Source organism: Strix aluco, chromosome 3 (assembly GCF_031877795.1).
Source record: "Strix aluco isolate bStrAlu1 chromosome 3, bStrAlu1.hap1, whole genome shotgun sequence".
NCBI lineage: Eukaryota > Metazoa > Chordata > Aves > Strigiformes > Strigidae > Strix > Strix aluco.
Window position 1 is genome coordinate 104,242,911 of NC_133933.1, and position 26,290 is coordinate 104,269,200.

The 26,290-nt window shown below is 38.1% G+C and overlaps 1 protein-coding gene across 5 annotated transcripts in view; it reads left to right on the forward strand.

The window, feature by feature from the left end:
• KHDRBS2 (KH RNA binding domain containing, signal transduction associated 2) overlaps positions 1-26,290 on the forward strand; it is a 439,781-nt gene that overhangs the window by 369,943 nt on the left and 43,548 nt on the right. For all 5 annotated transcript variants that reach the window (XR_012622653.1, XR_012622655.1, XR_012622654.1 and 2 more), the window contains exon 8: positions 17,809-17,867. Coding sequence is in view for 2 of the 5 variants with exons in the window: in XM_074819841.1 (XP_074675942.1) it covers positions 17,809-17,867 (59 nt within the window). In the remaining 3 variants the exon portion in view is untranslated. The remainder of the gene's footprint in view (positions 1-17,808; positions 17,868-26,290) is intronic.

The following is a 26,290-nucleotide window of genomic DNA, read 5'->3' on the forward strand; positions in this document are numbered from 1 at the left end:
CTTCAACTTGCTTTTTATTTAACCGTCTTTTTTGTTGAATGCTTTGCTGATGAAAGTGCCTGTCAGAATTACATTCAGCTCCAGAACTGCTGTAGTGAGCGACACCTGAGGTCGTAAAAAATACTTTGTAAGCACTGTTATAACCAGTGAAGTATATTTAAAAGGATTTGTCACACCTAAATGTGAACCCCATCAATTATACTTTAACAACAGTTCAAGTAATTATACATTACTATCTGCACCCATCACGTCATTGTGTAGGTAGATATTCTTGTCAAATGTACTCCAACTTTTTTAAAAAGATTCAGCCCATCTTTTGCTACAATAGTGAATTGTCACAGGAGATATTGCCTATGGTGTAAAAATAATAATTAGTTGGAAATCTCTCTGCTATGACATTGCTTTGTATCATCTGAATTACCCTGTAATTTCTTTGCAAGTTGATGTCCCAGGTAACTAAATGACAAACATATCAAGTTTGTGAGGAGTGTATCAATCTAGAACTGGCAGCGATAATTTGACTCAAGAAAGAAAACCTATAGTCATGTAATTTTGTCAATTAAACAGCTGTTTAGTCATCAGATATGTTTTCTACTAACATGAGCTACCTCCAGGATACCTAATCTGTTCAAAATCTGCAACTAAAACATTTCCTTCTGTAATATATGGCAGGACATGCAGTCATATTTACCCATGTTGAGTGGCACTGAATGCCACAAGTAGTCTACTGATTTCAAAGAGAGCACTTTCAGAACAACACACTTCTCATTTTGAAGATTTAAAGAGACCATTAGCTATGCAATTTGGATTTCTGTACCTTATTGGCCATTTAGCTTCACAAAAATTTCTCTCTACTGAAGCAAAATAATACAATACAATGAAATAGCATGACCAAAATATTTGGTTAGATGTATATTTCAAAGAGTTTTCTCCCAGTCTCAGATCTTGGTTATTAGTGTACTCCAATCATATGAGCAAGTCATATCATGCACACACCTAACAAAGAAGATGAGTAGTACTGCTTCAAAGTACTTATCCATCTCATCCATTGTGCAATTTACAGCAAAAAGAATAACAAAAACTTGTAGACAATGTCTGTGCTCTGTGAAAAAAGTATCATTACTGCTCTCTGCAGGGATTGACTGAAATTCTAAAGCAAGAGACAAGAAAAAATTGCAGTTAGTGGCTTAATGCAGAGAGATTTCTGTTCACATTAAGGGCAGAGTTTCCACTTGCTTTTTATGGCTTCTTAAGGAATCAATATGGAAATTCTTAGAGAAGATACAAACTCTTGTCTGACTGTCTTTCTCACCATACATGTTGATCAAGCCTTCGTTGCTTCAAATAGAAGAATGTGTTGGGGTGTGGACAGACAGGATGGGATGGATGGGCTGAATGCAAGCTGAATTCAGTGTGCTTTAGAGCAGAGCACATAGTTAAGTCATGCCTTGTTCCCCTACTCAGCCAATGCACAGAGTGAAGATAGTGTTTGGGCGGTCTGCCACCACTACCCTTGTTACCTATACCTTTGTCTTCCAGACCTTATCACTACTCCCTATTTTCTCACCAGAGACTTTCTGCCCATACATATTCCTTCTCAGGGCCCTTAGTGCTTCATTGCCCAAGAGGTCTGAGTTAGACTTTTCTGTAAATTGGGCTTTGCCAACAGCAGAGAAAATGAGCACGCTATCAACATATACCACTGTGCTACAACACAGGATTATGATTTAGTAGAAGGACCACTACAAATACCAAGCCCCAAGATCATCCAGATGCAAGTAGAGATAAATGCTGTACTTCTGTGCACAATTATCTGAAGATTTGTACTAAAAGTCAGGGACAGTGTTGCAGGCCCAGAAACACATTTTGTATAGATCTTTCTCTAATGAACTCTACCACACCCACCCTTCCAGACAGAGGGCTCTGTCCTCATGACAGCAGTCTGATTTTTAGGCTGAAAATAGGGGGGGGGGGGGTGTCACTTGCAGAAGAGATCATGACAGAGTCTCAGGATCCGACTGAAATGAAACCAACAGTAAGTCTGCATCACTAAATGAGCTAAGAGGCACTTCAAGAGCACTTTGAAAAGGACACAATAAGCAACTTGAAGAGAACAGCAGGACCCTCACTGTGGTAAGCCACCTGTACCATATTATGTTTGGGGAGACTTATTTTAGGAAGGAGAGAATTATGGACTATGACAAATACAGTCTATATTGCATGAGGTATGTCTTGCTTTCACTAACAGAAGCTGTATTTCTAAAGCCACCTGGTGTCTATAACCATTATTTACAAGATTCTATGAAAAACTACAGGTTTAGCAAGGACATTTAAAAACCCTGGTCATTTTAGAAATTTGTTCATACTAATGTCAAAATACAGTTTTTAAGGTAAATAGAATGAAATCTTTGTCCAGTGTCAAAGAGAACAAGGAAACAACCATTTCAGTGGGCAGAGACAGACATCAGATCTGACATACTTCCCATGAGCAATGTTGCACCGCACTTGGAATTTCTTCATCAGACCTCTTTTTCCTCTCTCCTCCTCTCCCTTCCATACAGTGTGAAGATGGCTTTCAGTGATAAGTATATCTGTCTGTCCAGACACACCAAGAGATATTTAGTAGTTGTTAAGTTTGTACACTACTCCCTAGGCACTTGGGACTTGGGCAAAGAAGACTCAGACCCATTTCTGACAGCTAGATTTACCTCCTGAATCTCTAGTCTGACAATATTGGTTAGACCTGTAAATCCTAGACATGCTATTCAGAAGTAAAAATCCCTTTCTGAATATCATTGCCATCCATGCTCCTCACCATAGCCTGTTCACATGTGTCAATGGTGAAGTGTAGAAGGGAGGTAAGGGAAAGAATTAGCCTGACGTTCTGAAACAGCAGCATCACATCTCAGCAACCAGTTAGTATCCATCTAAGTTCTCCACTCCCCTCACACTTGGTACTTAAAAACTTGTAATAAGTATATTCTCGTTGTCTAACAGGATTGTCATTAAACAAAATTACTATCACTGTACAGGTGTATAGCTAGACTCAACCCTCACCTGTGAGCCATTCTATCAGATGCTGCCCAATTTCCATTACTAAGGTAGATGTCGTTCCTGTGCAGGCCTGTAAAGTTATGCTGCTTTTCCACTTTTTGATGATTCTTAGCAGTTCAAGCACACTGATATTCTCAATGGCTTCTTACCTTCAAACCACTTTGGAACATGTGGTGGCAACCATTCTTTCTTCCCATTCCCATTCAGATATTGATTTAAAGAAATAAATATGATTTTTACAGGGCAACAAGAAAGTCCATAAAACAAAACTCCAAAATGGTAGAAGTATCCATTCCAACTCAGCTGTAACACAGAAGATGTTGGAAAATCCTATTAGCTTTCAAAGTATAATACACTTTTTTATTTTCTTAGCAGGAACTTTTAAGTCTGTTGAACCAACACCACTGCCCAGGATTCATGGGCTGAGAACACTAGATCACCAGGAGAAAAAGATGAGAAGTTTTGTGAGAGTATCTACAAGATCTGTCTCTTTGGTTACTCAGAGGTTGGTAGGGGATCAGACTATACCACACGCAAAGTGTGACCAAACTTCTCAGCCAAGACCAACAGAGTAATTTTGCAGAAGTGGATCTGTTGCTGATGAATCAGCTCAGAACCATGATGGTCAGCAGAGCCATCTTCAGCTCTGCTACCACATATATAGTCCTCCACTGATCTTTGTGTCTTTGTCAGCACCAGCAGTTTCATTTCAAAGGTACCATGTCTCACAGCCAAAAGAGATACTAAGGACATCTGGGACTGACTGGCCAATCGCAGGATGAACCAATCCAACCATATGTAGTGTGAACAATTGTGCCTGACAGGGAAAAGCAAAGGAAGTAAATGATTGTCCACTGAAGCTTAAAATTTAGGTTTCATATAATTTCCCTGTTCCACAGTGTCAGGCACGAACCCTCACATCAGTTAGTTCTTGTTTTTGTGAACAGGTAGTTGGTACATTGGCAATGACTTCCAGGGCTGGTTGGTTGGCTTGTTCTGGCTTTTGTTCTGTCTGGCTTTTGTTAAAACAAAGTTCAGCTGCAAAGTGAGTTGCTGAGTGGGTGCTTACTAAAGAAAGAATAGTCTGTGACTCCCATCCTGGGCTAGAAATAGACTTGAAAATATCAGAAAACCTGTAACATACTGACAAGAAGAATAAATAATTCAGTAATAAATGATAGATGAAAATAGTGCAAAACATTACTGTTACAGATGCCATCCCACGGTGACATAGGCCTTCTCATGGCATATCTTCATCTATGCTGTAACTGCAAGATGACATAGGTAAACAGCATTTCTTCTGCATGCCTGGACCCAGCCTCGCTAATGACAGTAACCCAAATTTAGGGCCTTGAAGCAATTCTTGGCAAAATATTTATTCTTAATCTTGCAAATAGTTTATGTAATGCTATAAGTAACAGTCCTCTGGACACATATTCCATGCTGGTATGTCCCATTTTGGGGCAATGACTTCTTTTTAGTTTGTCAAACGCACACTGCACACTCATCCTGCATCTGCTAAGCAAACAACCAAATTTTTGTTTCTGATAAAGAAATGCATATTACAGACCATATCATGTCTGAACTTCCTCTCTAAGAAATTAATGATAGTACAGACTCTAAATCGTAACATAAAGAAAGATGACATTAATTCATCTGAAATAAATTCTAAGGTTTTACATGATCTGAAGGCTTACACACACTGTGTTATGTAACTGCCAAAATGAAATTAGAGGACTGAAGAGAGAAAGGAAAGGTGCAGTATCAGAGAAATTCGAGTTGACTGGCTGTCCTGGTTTTGGCTGGGATAGAGTTAACTTTCTTCCTAGTAGCTGGTACAGTGCTGTATTTTGGATTTAGTATGAGAATAATGTTGATAACAGACTGATGTTTTCATGGTTGCTAAGTAGCACTTATCCTGTCAAGGATTTTTTGGTTTCCCATGCTCTGCTGGTAAGGAGGTTCACAAGAAGCTGGGAGGGAGCATGGCCAGGACAGCTGACCCAAACTAACCAAAGGGATAATCCATACCATAGAATGTCATGCTCAGTATATAAACTGGGGGAGCTGGCCAGGAGATGCCGATGGCTGCTCAGGGACTGGCTGAGCATCAGTCAGCAAGGGGTGAGCAATTGCATTGTGCATCACTTGTCTTTCTTGGGGTTTATTTCTCTCTCTTTTTGTTACCTTCCTTTTAATTACTACTACTATTATTATTTTTTATTATTATTATTTAATTTTATTTCATTTCTATTATGAAACTGTTCTTATGTCAACCCATGAGTTTTACTTTTTTTCTTTCCAATTCTCCTCCCCATCCAACTGGGGGGAGAGGGAAGGAAGTGAGTGAGTAGCTGCGTGGTGCTTAGTTGCTAGTTGGCATTAAACCATGACACAGGCATAGCTTTCATCTGGCTGAATTATATTTAATTCAAAAGATATCATTATCTGTTGTTAATACCTTTAGCTGTGCTGTCATATACAAAGTCCCATTGGGCTCCTATTTCTCAATGCTAGTAACAAAAATATAATGACAAAAACAAGCTTCGGGTCATATATGTTGCCTATGTATGTCCACTTTCCCGCTATGGCAGATAGTTGCTATGACCATATCAATGTAGTAGTATCCCAGTGACTATATATTCATAGCAATACCTATCAATTCAACTTGTAATAAGCTCTTCAATTCTGATTCACATTCTTATAATGACTCAGACCCACTGAACATTTCAAGAGCATATTCAAGCATTGAGACTGAATATATGAAGTTACTGACTTTGAAAAGAAACTGTTTCCCTGGTTATTCTTGTTTCTGTTGACAAGTTCATGCTATCTACTGTACGGCTTGTGTTTACAGTTCCTTCTTCTGCAGTGTGGGCTGCTAGCACAGGAGGTTTAGGGATCACTTACTTATTTCTGATCTGATATGCAGGAGTGTAACATGGACCAGAGTTCAGCCCATGTCACTTATGTGGCTTACAGTACAAGCACTTCAGTGCAGAGACATGCTGCAAAATTATTTAGGAAGTAAAGCAAAGAATATTTTATCCAGTTGAATATCCAGTAACTATTTACATCAACAGTGTATGCTTACCTGAGCTCCAGTTCATCCTGGTTACCCTTGCTCGACCTCCACATATCAAGACTTTGTATGCACATGTTTCCAAAGATGAGTTCTTCACAAACAGTGTTGCAAGTAAAGTAACACTTTCAGACTAGTACACTAGTAAAGACAGCAGTACATAGTTCTGCTGGGCATACGTGTTCTTTGATGAACCCTACCCAATGGACTATTCTTCTCTCCAAGCTCCTTTTTGGATTCAGCAAAGAATTATGTCCCTATGTTCCAGTAACAGAAATTTAGTATTAGCATTAGAAGGGAGTGAAGAATAGTAATACAGGACTAAGAGTGCTTAGTAATCTCTATCACCATAGATTTTAAAACTACATTAGACAAATTTCAGTAAAGAATCATGTAAATAATTTTGTGTGCTTATAGGTAGATGAAATGATCTAAGTGACATCTTAAAGTCCCTTCTAGCTGTATTTTCTGTTACCTTTTCCCCTTTTTATTCATGCATGACTAGGTTTACTTCAAGATAACAGCATGGGATAATCTAACTGGACTAAGGAAGCTGTTTTATTACAAGTAAAAAGAAAATAATCCCATTTCAAACTCTGTTTTGATTTGTGGGATGTTTATAACCGATAGAAATCCTTTTAGGAACAATTAAAGCAAATCTGATGTTTCAAGCACTAAAAAAATAAATGTCTTTTTAATAGAGTAGGCTACTGACTTTCATATGTTTTTCATGTTACATTAAATTATAGTATATAATTCTAGTCCATTCCTTAAGGATGATCTCATAATAAAGATATCAGATCTTAATTTTTCACAGGTAGCATTTTCATCTAGATACACAAATGTAAACAAACTGAAGACTATAATACATCTCATAATACAATACAATGCAGCACTGGATGAACCTTCTGGTTTAGACTGTTTCCTTACTTATGCTGAAAAGGGGCAAAATTCATTAGGGGAAAAAAGTCTGAGATACAAATGTATCAAGAGACTGAAGAGTTATATTAATTTTATTTGCCAATACAAAGGAAATTAATGGCTAACTCATGTAAAACATAAATTATCTTAGATGCTCGTTTTGGTTTCAAGTATTGACATAGACTTCTTATAACAGTGCCAGGGTACATACAATAGTTAGTGCAAGTTACAACACAAAACCTGTTTTGTCAGTCTTCTCACTGACATCTGTAGTCATGAGAAGAATAAAATAAGTCTGCCACGAATCTGCAAGAATGACTGCTAAAAACCTTCTGCTGTGGATCTAAGGGACAGATAGCAGCAGCATTCAGATTGTTCATAACTTTTACTGATATGATAGCTGTCTTGAAACCACCCAGTTTAGAAGCCACCTTTGTCCTTGTAAGTGATGTAAGCACATTCATTCCTTAGCATCACTGTAAAGTCTAGAAGTCCCAGTAGCTGATCAGCACGTTACTGTGCTAGAGTTGTACAACTGAAAAGTTTATGCATTCTTCAAAGATCTTTGAGTCAAAATTCCTGAAAAGGTTCTACCGGAATGACAGAAATTATTCTTATATTCCATTTTGTGCAGAAGCTTTTTTGTTAAAATTTGAAGGAGAACTTGATTGAAGACTTCTCAAAATCTAATTAGAACTGTTACTTGAGAAAACCATTGCCAGTAACAAATGGCTGTTGTACAGCAGATAAGTTCTGATCCCTATTTCTGGATTCAATCTTCACATGACAGCTATCAGTTTACTTACCAGCTGATAGACATTTAGGGTGGGCAGAGAAGCCTGGCAGACTTCTAGTAAGTTCCTTTCTCTTACCAATGTCTCTAGTGTGTTTGTACCTACCACTTGTACCTACCACTTGTTCAGTGTTCCATGAGGTGTCCAAATATCTACCCTGCCTCCAACTGAATCCCCAGCTATAAGGCTGTGGAGGGATTTCCAAGTAAAAGATGGCAGAAATACTCAGGGTAGAAGTAAGATCTTCGGCTGTTTAATTGAATACCAAAGAACTAGGGAACAAATATTTCTGAAGAGTCTTAAGACAAAGAGTTGCCATTGAGAAACGCACAATCATAGTCTTTCCTAGTGTCTTGCTGAGGAGCTTTAGTAAAAGGAATTTCTCAGATTCATATGTTCTGATGCATTCAGAAGGAAGACGCTGAGAGAGGTCAGTGATCTTCCTTGAATGTAGAATGAGACTAGTAAATGCTTAAAGCAATGATCAGATAGATACATTTATTTAATCAGTCAGTCCCACTGTTTTTGACTACGTGCTTTGTAAAACGTTCCTGCAGACTAATTGTGGAGAGAACTATCTATAGTTAAATGAAACATTTTTGTCCTTAGTTTAAAATGTTTTTTTAATTTAATTTTAAACTAAGTTTATAAATGAATAATCATTAATTTATTTAGTAGATCATCACATGGTTAAATCTTTTGGTGATATGATCAGAAATTTACTCACTTCTCTCTCACTATCAAAATATTACTATATAGTAAAATATAAAGACACATAAACATAATCCAAGCTGCACTAGGTAGAGTGGTTACACTGCTTCTTTGTAAAATGGGATATTCATTATTATTTTCTCTACTGTGCACTCTCACTTTTTAACCAGTATGCATTGTATTTATACTTTGTCATATTTCATTTTGGCTTTGTGCTTATATCCACCTGTTCATAAATAAAGATTTCCCTCTATTTTATTTCCAACCTGTTGAAATCAATCAAGCCAGGAAGCCTGGAATATGACATTTTATATATCTTCACAGCAATCCACTTATAGCATTCATCATCAGAAACTGTTTTCAAATGCCACTTCTCATTTATTTGATTCAACAAGCAAAATGAAATCAAATTTCATTACTCTGAAATAGAAAAAAGTTTTCCCTCTAAAACCAGGTAGGATTCCTAAAATTGTGCATCATTCCTGTCGTAAATACTGTGTCTGCAGACATTTCATATTATATTCTGAAACAGTCATAATTCTGTGTCTCTGAGAAAAGTACAGCAGAATGGAGAATATTTTAACAGAAATCCCCATGTATCTGTGGCTGTAGCAAATTAATGGCGGATTGTGTTTTACTTCAGATTTTGCAGAAATTTCAGAACCCAAAGTCATCTTGCAATTATGATGGCTCTCCACTCCTACACTTTTATAACTCTACTGGCTTCATTATTTATTTTATTTTTAAATTCAGATTTGCAGTAGCATGAAAGCAAACATAGGAAAATGCTGGAGATAGATGAGATCTAGTTTAACTTCAGCCATGCTGTAAGGTACTAAATAAATGCAGAGAGTATTGTAGCGGAGACATTATTCTCTGTTAAAAATATTGGATACAATCAAACTTGAGCTTTCAGAAATAGAGAGACTTTATCCACTAAAATGTTCACCATATTATTCCATTAACTCTAAAGATCTATTCAGTAAAGGACTATATTTGTGATTTAAGGATGAATCCTACAAGGAGTTCCTTTATTCAGAAGAATTCTCATCTTTCCTATAGATCTCTGTTAAATAGAGATGTTCCAGTAAGTTTCAGATTCCTAGGAGGATTATTTCTTTATTCACACATTTCCAGTATGAAATATTATGAAATATTATTTTGTAACAATTGCATATATTGCAATTCCTGTGAATGCAAATCTTGCTCAACCTTCTTCCAAACAGAAGCATATTGCTTGTGTAAATAGCTTTTCTTTCTTGGCCAACTATGTGTTAAATCCTGCTGGCTCCCCTCCCTTGTGTAGGAGGGAGAAGCCTTACAAAGGCAGTCTTACATAAAATGACTGCAGCAGCGTTAGACAGGATCCTGTTAGCATAGGAGCTGAGTATTTGATTGTATCAATTATTGATAAAAGTTGTAAACTCTGCCAATTACTCAACAGGAATGATACAGAGGGAGATAACAGTAGATAGAAGACCAAGACCTCAAAGGATCCATTTGAGGAAGTGAAAAAGAATGAGAATTGTCTAAATATTGAATCCCACCTCTAGGGATCCTTGTGAATTATCCTGGGTGTTAGTTTGACTCAAGAATCTGTTGTCTAAAGCTAACCCAGACTGGGATATATCTATAAGGAGTGCTAAAGCTTCATTTATTTGTCTAAAGTATAGATGCTGACTGCAAGCTGACAAAGGCTGGGAATCCCTCTTCAAAGAGTGCAAATCCTAAAACACAATATTGGTTCACTCTCACATTGTTGATTGCTACAACACAAAGAGGGAGGTCTCTCAAGTTATTTTTACTTCTTCAAAGGCTAACATGGAAGTTTTTCACCTGTTTGATTATGCGCCTGAACTGTGGAATCTCACTGGCTTCAGATGAATCCTAGTTTGGACCAATTCAGGTATTTCACAAAAGAAGCCTGAGACTGAGTTGTAACTCCAAGGTTGATCCAAAGCCTCTTTTCTAAATTGACTAGCTCTTTCTCAAACATTTCCTAATAAAAGATTCCTATAAAAAATTCTAGAATATATTCTCCCAGTTAAAAAGTACAACCATTAAGAAAGAAACATAAGTTATAATAATGTCTTTACAGAAAAGAAAAAAAAAAAGAATTAAAATCTAAATCTAGCTCAACAGGTCTTAATCAAAGGCTTTCAGTTTCTCTAGGATCTTTCAGGATAGACTACAAAACACACTTCACCTATAAGGATTCAAGTGTTAGCAGTGTTCAAAGCAGATTAACCCCTTCTTGTACTTTCAGCTTTGGCTGTAGTGGGCTCATTGTATGTCTTCAACCACATTTTGTGCTCCATAATTAGAGAATAAAAAGTTAGATGCATCTCTCAACAAGTAAAAGCAAAGAACAAAAAGAGAAAAAGGAAGAACAAAAGTACCCCAAAAACATGAAGGAACAAGAAGTACTCAAGATCTTCAGTTCTTGTAATGTTCTGCTGCTTTACATTACAGAAGCTGTAAGAGCAGCCAGGAAACCAGATGGTAATGTTGCTAACCCGGGATCTCTTGCCAGCAGCTTCCCACAGGTGCAGGAAGAGATTGGTCAAAGGCTAATGCAGCCTATTCATTAATGTTGTGATTTCCTGTACCTAACGCCATTGATCTCTGAGTGGTGAACATCACCCTTCCCCTATGTGGCTTGTTGACACAAGAGTCAGGGTTTTGTGGCTTCAATCTTAACTCTTATTTGCGGTTCTCTGCTCAAACCACCTTAAAGCACCATCCTCTCCAGCCTTTTGGATAGCAAGCTGTGTGGTTTCCCATGGGTGTTGACACAGTCAAACTGGAAATCATTTCTGCTTAGCTAATGTCAGTTTGAAAAACTTCCAGTTATGAGAGATCAGAAGCTTATGTTGGCTTTTGTAATGGTTTAGCCCCTGCCGGGGTCTGAGACCACGCGGCCGCTACCCCTCCCCCACAAAGGGAGTGAAATACAAAGCCCCAAGACTGAAATAAGGAAAGGTTTAATACAACAGTGCAATAGCAACACAACCAACAACAACAATAACAATAACAGTAATAGTGATAGCAATGAACAGAGCAAAATAGCTACTAATACAGCAGTGAGAGGAGTAGATGTACAAAACCACGCGCACCGCGCTCCCGCGCCAGGAAATGTGACGTGCCAGGATGTGACATCTGCATGGTATCTGAATAACCCGGCTAGAGCTCCCCCCCCACTGCTGGGGAAACTTAACCCTATCCTGGTTAAACCAGGACATAATCCACCCCTTTATTCTATACCATGTGCGTCACATCCAGCTGCCATTTAGCAATTAGCAATAACAAAGAAAAATTAACAAAAGCACAGTATAACTCACAGTGTGTTTTCACCCACAATCAAGTCCCCTTGTGGTACGCATCGGACCTCTCCATCCTTCTGCATCACCCACCAGGTGCACCCAGGTCCTTGAGCAAAAACAATCCCGTGGATGGGTTTGCCTTTGCCCGGTGCAGGACTAACCCAGACCATTTTTCCCAGCAGGTCCCTCATGCGCACCACAGGGACTCTATCCCCGTCCACAACACGTGGAAGTTTTGACTGAGCCGGGCCAGCTCAATTGGCAGATCCTCTTGTGTTCACTAACCAAGTGGCCTTTGTCAGATGTGTGTCTCAGTGTTTGAAGGTTCCAGCCCCCATTGCTCTCAATGTAGTTTTTAACAGTCCATTGTAGCGCTCGATCTTCCCGGAGGCTGGTGTGTGGTAGGGGATGTGGTAGACCCACTCGATGTCGTGTTCTTCTGCCCAGGCATCTATGAGGTTATTTCGGAAATGAGTCCCGTTGTCCGACTCAATCCTCTCTGGGGTGCCGTGTTGCCACAGAACTCGCTCTTCAAGGCCCAGGATGGTATTTTGGGTGGTGGCGTGGGACACTGGATAAGTTTCGAGCCACCCAGTGGTTGCTTCCACCATTGTGAGCATGTGGCGCTTGCCTCGGCGGGTCTGTGGCAGTGTGATGTAGTCAATCTGCCAGGCCTCTCCATATTTATATTTCATCCATCGATCTTCATTCCGCTGGGGCTTCACCCGTTTGGCTTGTTTGATTGCAGCACATGTCTCACATCCATGGATGATCTCTGCGATGGTGTCAATGGCGAGGTCCACCCCTCGATCTCGAGCCCACCTATATATTGCATCTCTGCCTTGGTTTGTCAGATTGGCAGCACACCTTTTCCAAACGCTCCACCAGTTTAGCAGGACTCTGCACTTGTTCGGCAGTAAAATCCCAGAACGTTGGGGGTGACCACTCACTCAGGTACTTGCCCATCTTCTCCCACACACCTTGCCATTTATAACCATCTGCCCTCAGGGCAGGTTTCCGGGTGGTGCTATTGTTGGAGAAGTACCGCATGGCCCAAAACAAGATCTGGCAGACATTTAGAAAGCACAGTGCCGCAAGCACACTGGTCTGGGTGCTCCAGGGATAGCTGAAACTCTCAAAAACCGAGAGAATCTCTTCCCCTGGCTCACCCACAGAGGGGGTGAGACCCAAAACAAAAGACCAGGCAGCAAACATGTATCGGTTCACCCCCACAAGCAGCGAAACGAGCCCATTATAAGCAGACAGTAACCAGTAGATCAGAACAAGACCCTTGATACATTTTCCACCGAGAACAAACACCAGCACTGGAAACACACAGGGGATATAAGGATTAATCCAGCCCCACCACGCAAGCAAATTGGTCAGCATTGCAAACGTTTCTTATTAAACAAATACAAATAAAAACAGAAAAAAAATTACACCTAACAGATTGCTCTAACACACCTTCTCCTTTTGTCCTTATTTCAGTCTTCTCCAGCCTCATGTTGGAACGCCAAAGTTGTAATGGTTTAGCCCCTGCCGGGGTCTGAGACCACGCGGCCGCTGCCCCTCCCCCACAAAGGGAGTGAAATACAAAGCCCCAAGACTGAAATAAGGAAAGGTTTAATACAACAGTGCAATAGCAACACAACCAACAACAACAATAGCAATAACAGTAATAGTGATAGCAATGAACAGAGCAAAATAGCTACTAATACAGCAGTGAGAGTAGTAGATGTACAAAACTACGCGCACCGCGCTCCCGCTCCAGGAAATGTGACGCGCCAGGATGTGACATCCGCATGGTATCTGAATAACCCGGCTAGAGCTCCCCCCCCACTGCTGAGGAAACTTAACCCTATCCTGGTTAAACCAGGACAGCTTTTAAGGTTGCTGTTTAGATACAGGACCTCTGTATTTGAGCCTTTCTCGTATCATAGGAGCACCAAATAATTCAGATTGGAAGGCACTTCAGGGGGCCCTTATCTCTCAAACAATGAACATCTTTTGTGTTCTTTTTTATGGAACTGATCTGGCTTTATCTGCATGAAAAGAAGACATCACAAGTTTATGGAAACTTTGATCCCGAATCTTTAAAAGTAACATGTTCAAAAGCACTAACCAAAAACAAAAGTTAAGTTAAAGATAAGCATAAGTAGGTTATGGTTATGAAGATTGACAGTATATATATTATTAATCTTCTTGCCCAGAGAATAGGAATGAGGACAGAACCATACATCTTTGTTGCAAAAGCTTCATATAGATAGCGAAAAATGACATCAGAGCTTCTCAGATTGCAAGCCATTTGAGATATAGACATAGTTAAACTACTTGTAAGATTCATAGTCACATGTATATTGATTCTTCCATAAATGGTACATGTAGAAGGTTACTAAGGTCTAAGTCATGGCACATGAAGACCTCTATTTTTCAGAAGTCTGCAGTTATAGTGCAATGCTTTGAAAATTTAGGAGTAAAATCTGAGAAGTTTGTAACACGTTAATCTTATCTTCTTCATAAAATGTATTTATAAAATCCTGCTTTCAGGTAGGTACATGTTCTTAAGTAAATTACACTTGATGTTGCTTGAAAGTAATGAATGCTACTGACCGATAACGGTGTCTTGTTTCCAATTAGCACTGCCAGGAGACCCTGAGATTTCTAGAGAACATGATCACTGAATTTTCCAGGAACAGTCTGAGAACTTTAAAATTATATAAACAAGTTTTATTTATGCTGAATGCATTTGCTGATTGTTTCCTTCCACAGATGGGCATAATGCAAACGAACTGCATCTCTCTGTAGTTCAATAATTAAAAGAGCTTATGTATGTAAAGGTGTATTCTATAACACATTTTTTATAAATGTCATTCATTGTTCACTTTGCTGAAAAACAGAGGAAAATGTTCACAAATAAATGCATGTAGTAGATTATAGTGAATATTCAGAAAGGTTTAGAATAGAGCAGACTAATGGATAAGCAGTGCAGCTGACAAAATATGAGTTTAACTCAGGTATTTCATACTAAGAAATAAATTTTCTTCACTAAGGTATTGTTCAAAACACTTTCTAATATGAGGTGGCAAGGAATTTGAAATACCATTTTCGGCTCAAATCTGTGAAAAATGTATATTATTCAGGGAGATTAAGTTGAAGAACTTAGATCACAATCATGTATTGTGCTATGAATTACGTGTTTTCAGAACTGTGTTAAGTATTGTGCTCACAGACATCAAATATGCTGTATATAACAAATCACTTCTTTCTACAGTTGCGATACAGCTTGTTTCTTATTTTAACGGTTTGTGTATTAACTTTGGGTTCTATTTATAATGTATTTCAGTTCAGAATGCTCGCTGTGCAGGATTTTTATCTCACATCCTCATTGTCTCTATGATTGTGTGTTTTTTCTGTAATAAAACCATACAGCAACAATAACGTAGCAATGAATTTTTACCTGCTCTTGTAATTCTTGTGTTTTGCTGGATGTTATATTGATGGTAATAGCTCAAGGCCCTACTCAGTGACCACTGAATGCAGAACTGCTGTTAATAACTTATTGGCCTTTGGATTGGATTCTAAATGCACTCCTTTTAAAGCTGACCTTTTGATGTAGTCCCTTTGTTTTGTAAAATATATCAGGAAGAAATATTAGCATCTTATCTGCTGGCAGAAGATGAGAGTTCTGAGGTTCCTTCTCCTGTAACGCCACTCACTAGTTCAACACTCTCCTCTACCCAGAAAATCAGTCAGTATGCCAAAATGCTGATACTTAAATTATATTACACAAGATTTTTTATATGACTGTCTGCTAGATCTGGATGGTATGTCATCTGTTCTGAACATTTCAAGTAATTACTTAGGTCTAAACCATGAGCCCTATAGATATGACTAGATACATAATTTAAGTCTGATGCAGCTAGTTCTCTAGTCCACCTTACATAATCCTGTAATTTTATTTAACTGGCTCCTAGAATCATTGCAAAATAGTACAGAATGCTTAGGATGTTCAACGAATAAAAGCTCTATTTCTCCTGTTTGTTTCTTGCACCACTTCAACAGGTGGGTGTATATATTTAGATAATTAATTTTCAAGCAACTGGATGGCTCCCATTATCCTGGAAGGTAATGCTCTGCAGTGATTATGTTCTATAGAGCTTGGTTGGCATTGGGAAAAATCTTCAGAAGTATTAACTTCATTTTCATTCTGTCACTTGTATGTCCACTTTCTGCAACTGTTTTAGCAAATTAATTTCATCTGTCTGAGATATTGACATCAGAGTACTATGCACTCACACGAATGGCTTCGGGCTAAATCACTAAACTAATGCACAACAATTATAGTTGAATTTTCAGTTCAAAAACCCCCACAGATATTTGTGCCTGAAAACTGACTATGAGAGCTGTGCCTAGCCAGTCAGGATGACGTGTCCCAAATCAAACCAGGCTGACTGTTAGTTATCAGATACATGCAATCAGGGCTCTCAAGTGAATTACAGCACATGAATTATTCTGAGAAATTATTCCAAAAATAGTTATGGATAGCTATTAAATTCAAGAAATTAAACATCTGATTACACACAGTTTGTGAACAAGAAGTCAAAATTAGTTTAAGAAAATAATTGTTACAGATTGTTTATCTCTACTGCATTTGTGAAATATTTTTACTTATACTCCACTGTCAGCTAAGCTTCTCTTTCAAGTATAAACTAATATTTTTAAAATGATAATCCAATATGGAAAATTGCCTGAGCAATAATATTATAACTAATGCAATATTGATCTGATTGCCTGCTTCTGTTCATTTTGCAAGTCTTTCTCACACAGTGGCCAAGGAAAAAGAATCAAAAGTGACAACAACAAAAAATTAAAAACAGGGAAAGTGTTACATTTTCTGTTTGGTTCACTGCAGATGGAAAAAATACAGTATAGTAGAATTAATGGAGTTTGCAAGTTTTTCTGGACGGAGACTGATTCTTGTTATGTCTACTTGGTACCTGATAACAGTAGTCTGACCTTGAATTTGGTACTAGGTACCAAAAACACAGTGCAAACTGTAAATAATAATAGAAGTCAGGTAAAAAATGTGAATAATTCCATTTCGATTTCATTATGTTTCAGAGGTCAAATTTTCTGAGTGTCCACTCCAAGTAATAGCTGAGAACTGCTGCTTATCTGGTTGCAACTATGATCTGACATCTTTTGATAACATGTTAATGTGACCATACATAATTTTTGTTAATTAACAGAAAAGAGTGAAAAAGTGAATTTGAGACTGTAAGTCTGATTTGACCCTCACCAATTTCAGTATGCATTTTATTGATTACTGTATAAAACTTTCCATGGGTGTCCAATAACTGTATAAGGAAGAAGGCTGTGGAGAATCAGGTTTCTCTCTACAAGCAGTGAAAACATACTTTCTTCTTCAGTAGCAAAGCTGAAAAACCTGTCAGTGTTTTTTGGTAAAGATTACAGGTTCCAGACAATACAATAGAGTCAGCTTTGGGGAAAACAAACTATGCCGAGTTTGATACTGCATAAATGCTTGGAATTATAGATAAATGAGATTAAAACCTCTTTTGGCTGTTTAACAATAGGGCATAATAAAGTGGATGATCTTTTTTCAGACCTTATTTTTGCAAATAGAATTTCTGTCAGTGTTTGTCACATCTCCCAGGTTTACATACTTAGGACCAAATTTGTTTTATGTTCAGTAGATAACAAATAGGATGTGCTGTATAATAGCTGTTATTGTCACTGATACATTTTCCTTCATATTTTTAAAATTCTCAGTATCCCTGAGAGTAGCTGGACTGTGCTGTCATGTACAAGTGTTAAAATACATTTCACTTTCTGTGGTCTGTTTTTGTTTTGAGTTGGTTACCTATGATAATAGTGACATGGCTATCTGAATCTGTTACAGTGTGCCTGAATATTATGACTATGGTCACGGAACAAGCGAAGAGGCTTATGACAGCTACGGTAAGGTCTATTCTATCTTCAGCAAAAGTGTGAAATCAAAAGAAAAAATCTGTCACTGACAACTCAGAAATTACTTCCACATACTTGTTTTTCTTTCTTTGCTTTTACAAAGACCAAGATGAATGGATTTGTGTAACTTGACGGTGAGGTTTGAGTTACTGAAATAGGACCAGAAAATTGGACAGATCAATTTTGATCAAAATTACAAAACTAATTAATCACAGTCACAGATCAGTTTAACAGCAACACTGAAGTTTCTGATTAGTGCCTGAATATATTGCACAGTGTTAAGTTTCAGTCTGCTTGATGTGCCAAGACTATGCATCTGCTACTGTCATATGCATCACTTCAACCAGAGAGTTTTGTGAGATTTTGAAATAGAGGCTTAATCAAAGTGGAAAGAGAGGGTGCTGTACCACCATGGGAACCCCCACTGCACGAAGATAAAGGAGTACCTGGTGCCACACAAGGCAGTATGAGTAGAGGAAGAGCTGTACCCTTTGCACCTCCCCAATGAGTCTCTGTCTGAGCTGGAATAGTTCCACTTCATGGGAACCAAGGGCATGAGAGGAAAAGAAAGTGTTGGTCCAATGTCTACAGCCTATTTTCTAGGTGTGTTCTTTGACATTAATGATCTGTTTTGATAACTAATTAGAATCTAGTCCATCTTTTCCTACCAACATTTTTTCAGTACATTGTACCATCAGATGGCACACTGAATCTCACTCTGACATTTTCACTGAAATAATAGAGCACAGCTGACTATTGCCAGCTTAAAGACTGACCCTAGTATATTCAGCAGAGATGTCATGCTTGATTTAGTACTACTAATAAAGTATTCTAAGTTTGCATGGTGAATTCCAAAGCATTGTGAAAATGAGAGCTGCTGGAAATGATTCTGCGAAGCTACAGTAAGTGGTTATATAAGAATTGCTGCTTGAAAGAAATAATTTTATTCATGCAGCTGTGACGCAAATGTCACTGTAATGCAAAGTTGCAGTTTCCTTTGTATTAGCACAGAAATCATGAGACATTACTGAGATGTCAAAATGACTGCATTGCATAATCAGAAATAACTTAATTTTTGTATAATCAGTACTCACAATACATTTGGATAATACAGTGAGCAGTCATGCACATTGTCAGTGCTAAAGAACTAATAATAATGACTTATCCATATGAATGTGTGTGGTTTGGTTACCCTTTGTTTTGTTTCCTTTTTGTACGTACTTTTTAAATACCTGCGGCGAAAGACCTTTCCTCCCCTCTACATACACCCTCTCCACCTCTCCTCCCAAATGCATTGCTAAGGTTGGACGATGCAAAAAAGCATAGTCTGAGCTCAGCAGTAAGAATTACCGTCTGTTAACTTTTAACTAGACCCCCCCATGCTAAATCTCTCTGTGTTTGGGCAAGACATTTAAAGTAATGTCACTCTTCCTCCAATCCCTCATTTGTAAAACTAGGAAGAATATTACTTGTTTTCCCAGCAGGGGTTTTGAATGGACTAATTAGCTAAGACTTACAAAGCATTCAAAGAGTGGGGTCATGATTAAATTTATGCTCTGTGTGAAGCTACTTTTTTTTTTTTTTTTTTTTCAGCAACTGAAACAAACTCAGAATGGGTTTGCTTTACTAGACTTCTCTTAAAATACATGGTTGATAACTGGGGACTTGGTTTTTTGCTTAAACTATTTTCTGAGCTGGCATTTTAATACAAAGGTCTGGAATAATTTTTGCCAGTAACCTGGAGTAAACTTAAAAATGGAATAATATTCCAAATTGCAATTTTTCTACTTTCTGAAATCAGACATTTTTATATATGAATGTTTGTGCTCCTGTTCGTTCACTTTCTTTAGCAGATTAGTAAATTTGCTAGTTCTGTGCTTTGGAAAACTGTGCATGAATTTCCTTCGTCCCAAAGTCACCACCTGAGGAGGTAATCTGAGTATATGGAGCTATAGAATATATGTTTAACTTCCTCGCTTTCTGAATTCTCGGTACATATACTGATGTTTTCTCTGTATTGACTTTTTTGGTGCCTCCCACACAGCCAGTAAGCAGTCTGGTGCCACCCCTTCTCATCCTCATGTAACTTTTACCCTAATTTTCTGTTCCCAGAGAACTGTTCCCAGTTCTCCACTTCTTTTTCAGGATGTTTTGCAATTCATTGTGAGTCTTCTGAATCCATCCCACTGTATAAAATCATCTGTCCCTTCATTTTTCACCATCCTGCAGAAATCAACACAGTCTTTCTTTCACCTCAGTTGTTTCACACCTTGTTTTACCTTCCACAAGGCTATATTCTTCCTTTACAATTCTTTCTGTCACACTTCTGCAATTCAGAATTACCCCAAACTGTAAGACCACACACAAATGGTACATGAACAGAGAACTGATGTTTTGTTGTTGTTGTCTCTTAGATGTTTTGTATAATGAGTTCTCTTTTCACCCTTATCCCTTCCAATAACAGTATCTGAATTATCAAAAATTTACTAGCTTGGCATTTCTTTATTTTCTCCCATGCATCCTCTTGCTTCCAACTTATCTTCAGTGAGGACAGTTCTCAATGCCAAGGTTTTCTTTTATTCTTTTTCATGAAGTAGATTCGACCAAATAACAATGCTACTTCATACTTACAGGGTTTTTTTAAGTATAATATAGAGCTCTCAGTAGTTTTTAAGTATCATACAGCACCATAGTACTCCTATATGAGCTGCCTGCTATGACTTTTCTTTCTGGGCTCCTGAAAAGTAGCAGGTGTTTTTTGTCTCATGGGATTTTCTGTGCTCCTGTTAAAAGAGCTTGTGGAGAAGTCTGACTGGGGGCACTGTTTCCTCAGAAGTTCTTAAGATTCACGGATTGTTTACGGTAGTATTGCAAAAATCAAAGGGGTGTTTCAAAGCAGAGCCCACCTGAACACCGTGTCATTCTCAGGAAGTTCATCTCTCTTTTGATCAGATGGAAGTACTAGACAAGAAAGGGTGTAGGTCACTTATCTGAGGCTGAGCAAGATGAACTCTTACACACTGTTCACCACTGTAAAATCCAGGACTTGAGTTAACTGCCTTGACTCCTTGTTCAGTTTCTGATGTGAAGGTTCCTGAGAATTCAGTCCCCTCCAAATGCAACCAAGGAACCTCCCAAGACAATAGCAAAGTCAGCTGAGAGGGATATATGTAAAATCCCACTATTTCCATGACTTCGGGATGTTCCATGAATGAAAATTCATAGCACAGAACCCTCTCATGCAGTTAGACACTTAAACTCTATTGTGATTTGATATGCTTGACACCCAGTCTCTCAGAAGGATCAAAGTAGAGGCACTTCAAAGCATTCCCTGCAGCAGCCTCCTGGCACCTGAAAATACTCTACTAAGGAGATTCCTACAATTTTTGGATAGAATCAGGATTATGCAGCTACCGCTAGAGAATTTTGAAGATCACTGTTCTTGGCTGAGGAACATAAATTTGGGACATATGCCTGAAAATCTTGTGGATGTAGCCTTTATAGACTTCCTCATGTGAGTGATAAAGAAATATCTTCAGCAGGCACTTTAAAACTAAAAGGCCAATCTCTTAAAGTACTGTACAGTTTTGAAAAATGTAGAGCATCCTCACTTCTAATCAACTCAGTAAACATTTATGATACTTATGTCACTGAAGGTCTTGATATCTTCAGATACGAATTTAAATCTAGGAGTCTAAACTACGGTGACTGTCATTTTAACTTGATGATGATGCTTATGTTTTAAAACAGAAGGCATGAAATTGGATTAATTTATGAACACAAAGTTTATATCCATTGCTCTCATTATACTTCAATAATTTTGTGGTTTCCCTTCTGGCAGTGTTGTCCTCTGAGGAGGTATCTAGTGAAAACATGAATTTAATGACTTGTCTTATAAATCAATTAGGATAAAATGTACAACTAAAAATTTGGTAACTAAGAACCTTTCCTGCTCATATGTAATGTCATGCCCAAGTCCAGAAAGCACCTTCACTGGACAAGGACCACTGTAAAGGAAAAGTCCTTTGTATACTATTCACTTTCTCATTTCTTTCTCCTTTTCCCTGTCTTTTAGAGGAACCAGGATTCTTGATACAAGTGTTGTGCTGTGTTAGGCCACTTTAGAAAGATAACAGACATAATATGACTTGCTAGCGAGGCACATCTAATACCTTATAAGCTATTTTAATTATATCTGACCTGCCTCACAGTTGTTTCATCTGAATCCTTTTTCTTCCTCGCACTGATCAGAGCACACGAGGTTTTATTTATCAGATACTTTCTGTCTTAGTTATTCCAAAGGCTGGGGATCTTAGCAGACAAGCTCTGCCAGTTTCGGCTTCAGAAGGTTGAAAAGGCTCCTGCCTCTGCTTCCAAAGTTTGAAACTGCCATAGTGAGGATGGAGGAAAGTAAGGGTGTGCCTGTTGTCAGATGTTATAGTTCACAGCATGGTGCATATACTGCCTTGTGTATTACCTGAAAATTATGGTGATTTATGTTTTTATGCCAGGTCATGAACTGCAGTATCTGAGAGTCCAGTACACATGGACTTCTGTTGCTATCACCAAAAAAACAGAAACCTTAGGTAGAGGGTGAAAGGAGAGGGTTAACATCCTAAACCACCACAATTAAATTAGAACAACAGCATCTGCCAAAGGTCTTAGGCAAGAGTTAGGAAGGTTAATCTGAACGTTGTCTCCTACACAAAGAGGGAAGACATAAGTGAACTCCACTCACATTCCTGCTGCTGTTCAGGAAAAGGTTGCAAGGCTGTTTACTGCGTGTGCACATGCATTGCAGCAAGGCAACATTATTTAAATGTGTTCTAACTTCACCAAAAATTTTCAAACAGGCACATTTTCTCTAATTACCACATTTTGTAGTGCATATTCTACTTCAGTTTAGCATTAAGTGCTCACTTGTAAACAACTGGTATTTTGTTTTAGGATAATTCCATCTTTAATTAAAATTGGAGAGTGTAACTGTTGGTATAATTCCTTTTAATGTAAGACATCATATAAGTTGTAAAATGCTGCCACAAAGATTTAACTGAATATTTCACAAATAATTCCCTGCCAATCACTCAATATGAGAGCTTTGCAGTTGTGATGACAATTTTAGTTTACTAAGTAATGCTCTACACAGACAGCATTTTATAAACAAATTATTTATAGGGCTAAAAACTAAAAATGTACAGCAATGTTCCACTACTTTTTTATTACCTTGTTTATTTTTTAATTTTGTGTTTGTCCTGAAGAGTGTATTATCAATAGCAATGATAGTTTCTGCTGAAGAAGTAAAAGTAAAAATAAATATATAATGATGACATTTGGGGAGGAAAGAGTGTATGGAGTGTTCAAACTTCAGGAATTCTGATAAATAGGTTGATTGAAGAGATGTTACCTTAGGAGACATAAATTCTGAAACAGGTTGCCCAGAGATGTTGTGGCTGCCCCCTCCCTGGAAGTGTTCAAGGCCAGGCTGGACGGGGCTTTGAGCAACCTGGTCTAGTGGAAGGTGTCCCTGCCCATGGCAGGGGGGTTGGAACTAGATGATCTTTAAGGTCCCTTCCAACCCATTCTATGATTTTATGATTCATTACAAGACATAAGCATGCTCATTTCATGGAGAAACTCAAGTAACTACCATTCTAGTGTGAAATAAACCCTGTATTGATTAATCTGTGGCAGTGACAAAGCCAGATGAAGCCATGCTGCAATGTATACAGAAAAATATTTGTAAATTTTGAAAAAAGCACTTCTTAGCAGTTGCTCTGCAGCTGAAGAGGTTTGTTCAGCTGTCAAGTCCAAGTTCCTCCCTCATTTTTAATAACAACTTTGGTATTGTAGGTCATTGGTCCTAATATTCATTATGCTTAGGCAGCTAAGGGTTTCTTACCCTATTTTTTTCTAGCCTAGTCCTATATAAGTCAGCAGATGGAGGAAATCAATGCTCAAATAAGGTAGTGACTGATATGCAGATGTAAGAGCCATAGGTCTGATTCTCCTCATTACAGTATTTGATTTCATATAACTTGTGATTACAGACAAGATCTTTACTAACATGAATTAATAAAGCCTTACTAATGTGCATTAATTGTTCATTTATATCATCTGAGCATATACATTTGGTATCTAATAGAAATGACATACCAAAGAAAACTTTCTTTAGTTTCTAGGTCTTGGAGCATCTTAGCATTGATTAGGCATCTCAGAAGCAACAGGACACAGATTGTGCCAGTGTCATGGAGTTTTTCTGCTGTGCCTTGACAGATCACCTGGCAGGCAGATTAGCACGTGCTGGGTCCTTCTACAGTAGCATAGGACCAGGAGTGCTCTTTTGAGGCAGATTTCCCAGTTGTCTCCATTTATCACTCTTCACATCACTGAGTGAACTCAAAGTACATGATTTTAATTTGAAACTAAACCTGAAAATGCACTCCCAACTGTTTATGAGAATTCAGTTCAGAGGCTTAAACTATGGCCAGTCTGAAATGGAAAAAATCTCTAGAAGCCATATGGTGTGAACATCAAGTCCTCAGCATCAGCTGCTTCCCTATGCAGATCATTCCTATTTGTAACCACTTTGTGCTAATATTGATACAGCACCTGAGTCCTGATGCCTCCCCAGCTGTCCAGGCTGATGACCTTGCTTCACATGCAGTGGTTCTGTGCCAAAAGATGCCAGGTGTGCCATAGGCCTGCATGAACACCTTTATTTTGGGGTGATAGAGGCATCTGGTCTTTCCCTGATCATGAGGCAGGTGTACACCCAGCCCTGGGAACTCAGAAGTGCTCCTAAGTCTTCCTGTACAGCGCTCTATTTTTCTTCCACAAGAAACAGGAGTCACTGAAGATTTCTACTGCATATGGACAGAAGGTATACCAAATAAATTGCTCTTCATTAATCTTCTAAATCAGTCACTCCTATACTTACTAGGGTATCAGAAATCCCGTTCTTGCTCTGTGGGCCAGAATGAATTGTCAAAAGCATTTCCTTGATTTTATGCAAAATTTTATCAATTCTTTTACTGGAAGAACCACCTTATCTGTCTCCCAGATAGTATTCATTCCCTCAGAAGAGATTTATGATTTTCATAAGAGCATGATTTTGAAAGTCTCCAGGAAAAGGAGCACAGTTTGAATTCAGCTATGATGGCTACTGTGGGGATGATACTAAAGTTATTGCTGTTTTGTCAAATCAGTGTTTTAATTGGGCTATAATTCTTTAGAAAGTTCCATATTTAAACCTGTCACATTCTTTTTATTGATTGTATATCCTAAAACTTTTGTGTTTCAGTTATTATGCTACAACACCAAAAAAAAATCCACATGTAGCATGAGAAGAGAGAGTGCTTTTAATCTATAGCAACTTGTGCTTCTCTATTACTGCTGAATTAGAAATCATTTTCTATGACAGAATAAGTAAATCATGCAAAACTTTCCGATGTAGTAAATGAAATGGTAATTTCACCGACTTTCACCGTGGGAACCACAGAGTTGGAGAACCTAAGACAAAGGTCCTGTAATACTGATGTGCATGTAGTGCTGACCATCTATGTAATTCTAGACACAGTATCTCACTGCACATTTCACGTTGTATTGCCATAAAGTAATAGAAAATTAACTTGTACTGAAAAAAAGAGAATAATAAAACTCCCTCCACACTATCACATTCACGCATACCTCCCAGCAACACTGATAATAGTCTGTCTCCTCCCTGTGTTGCAGTTTCCCAAACTAGTTAGCTGTGTACTCTGATACTGCTCATTTCCTGTCTGAGGTAGATATTCACTGCAAAAGTGTTGAAGCCTTGTAAGAAATTATTTTCTCCAGTAGTTATTACTGCTCCTCTTGCTGACATTACTTAACCTGCAGGGAGAGCTGGCAGAGTGGAATGCACAGGCAGTCCTCATCTGTTCCAGTGCTAAGTCAGCTGGAGGATTTCTGTGATTCTCCACTACCAGTTTAAGCCACGGCAGCTCACAATACTAAAGTAGATTTGGAGTACCCATGCAGTCTAATTTGTTAGTCCTCCTGAAAAGAAGGTATTGTTAAGCATAGGGACAGAAGCTTTTTAAAACAGCTAAGTTCAAAACATAGACTATTAAACCACACTTTTCCTAGCATTTCTAGTTTTTAAGCCATATATACTGCATATGCAGTAGGTTTAGTAGAATAAGTGGTATTTAGCACAATATAAGTAAGCATAGTGGTTTTGAGCCTGTGTTTTGAGAACATTTTTTTGTCTTCTGACAAGATTCCACATTTAAAATAAGAAAGGTATCGTTTGGGGTTTGAAAGATAGCCATTTTGTCAGTTCTTCTCAGAAAATTATAAAATGCATAGATATCAAGTCAGAAAATCATGTGTATGTTGCAGACTTTGCAGATAAGCAAGAAGAGAGCAGAAGA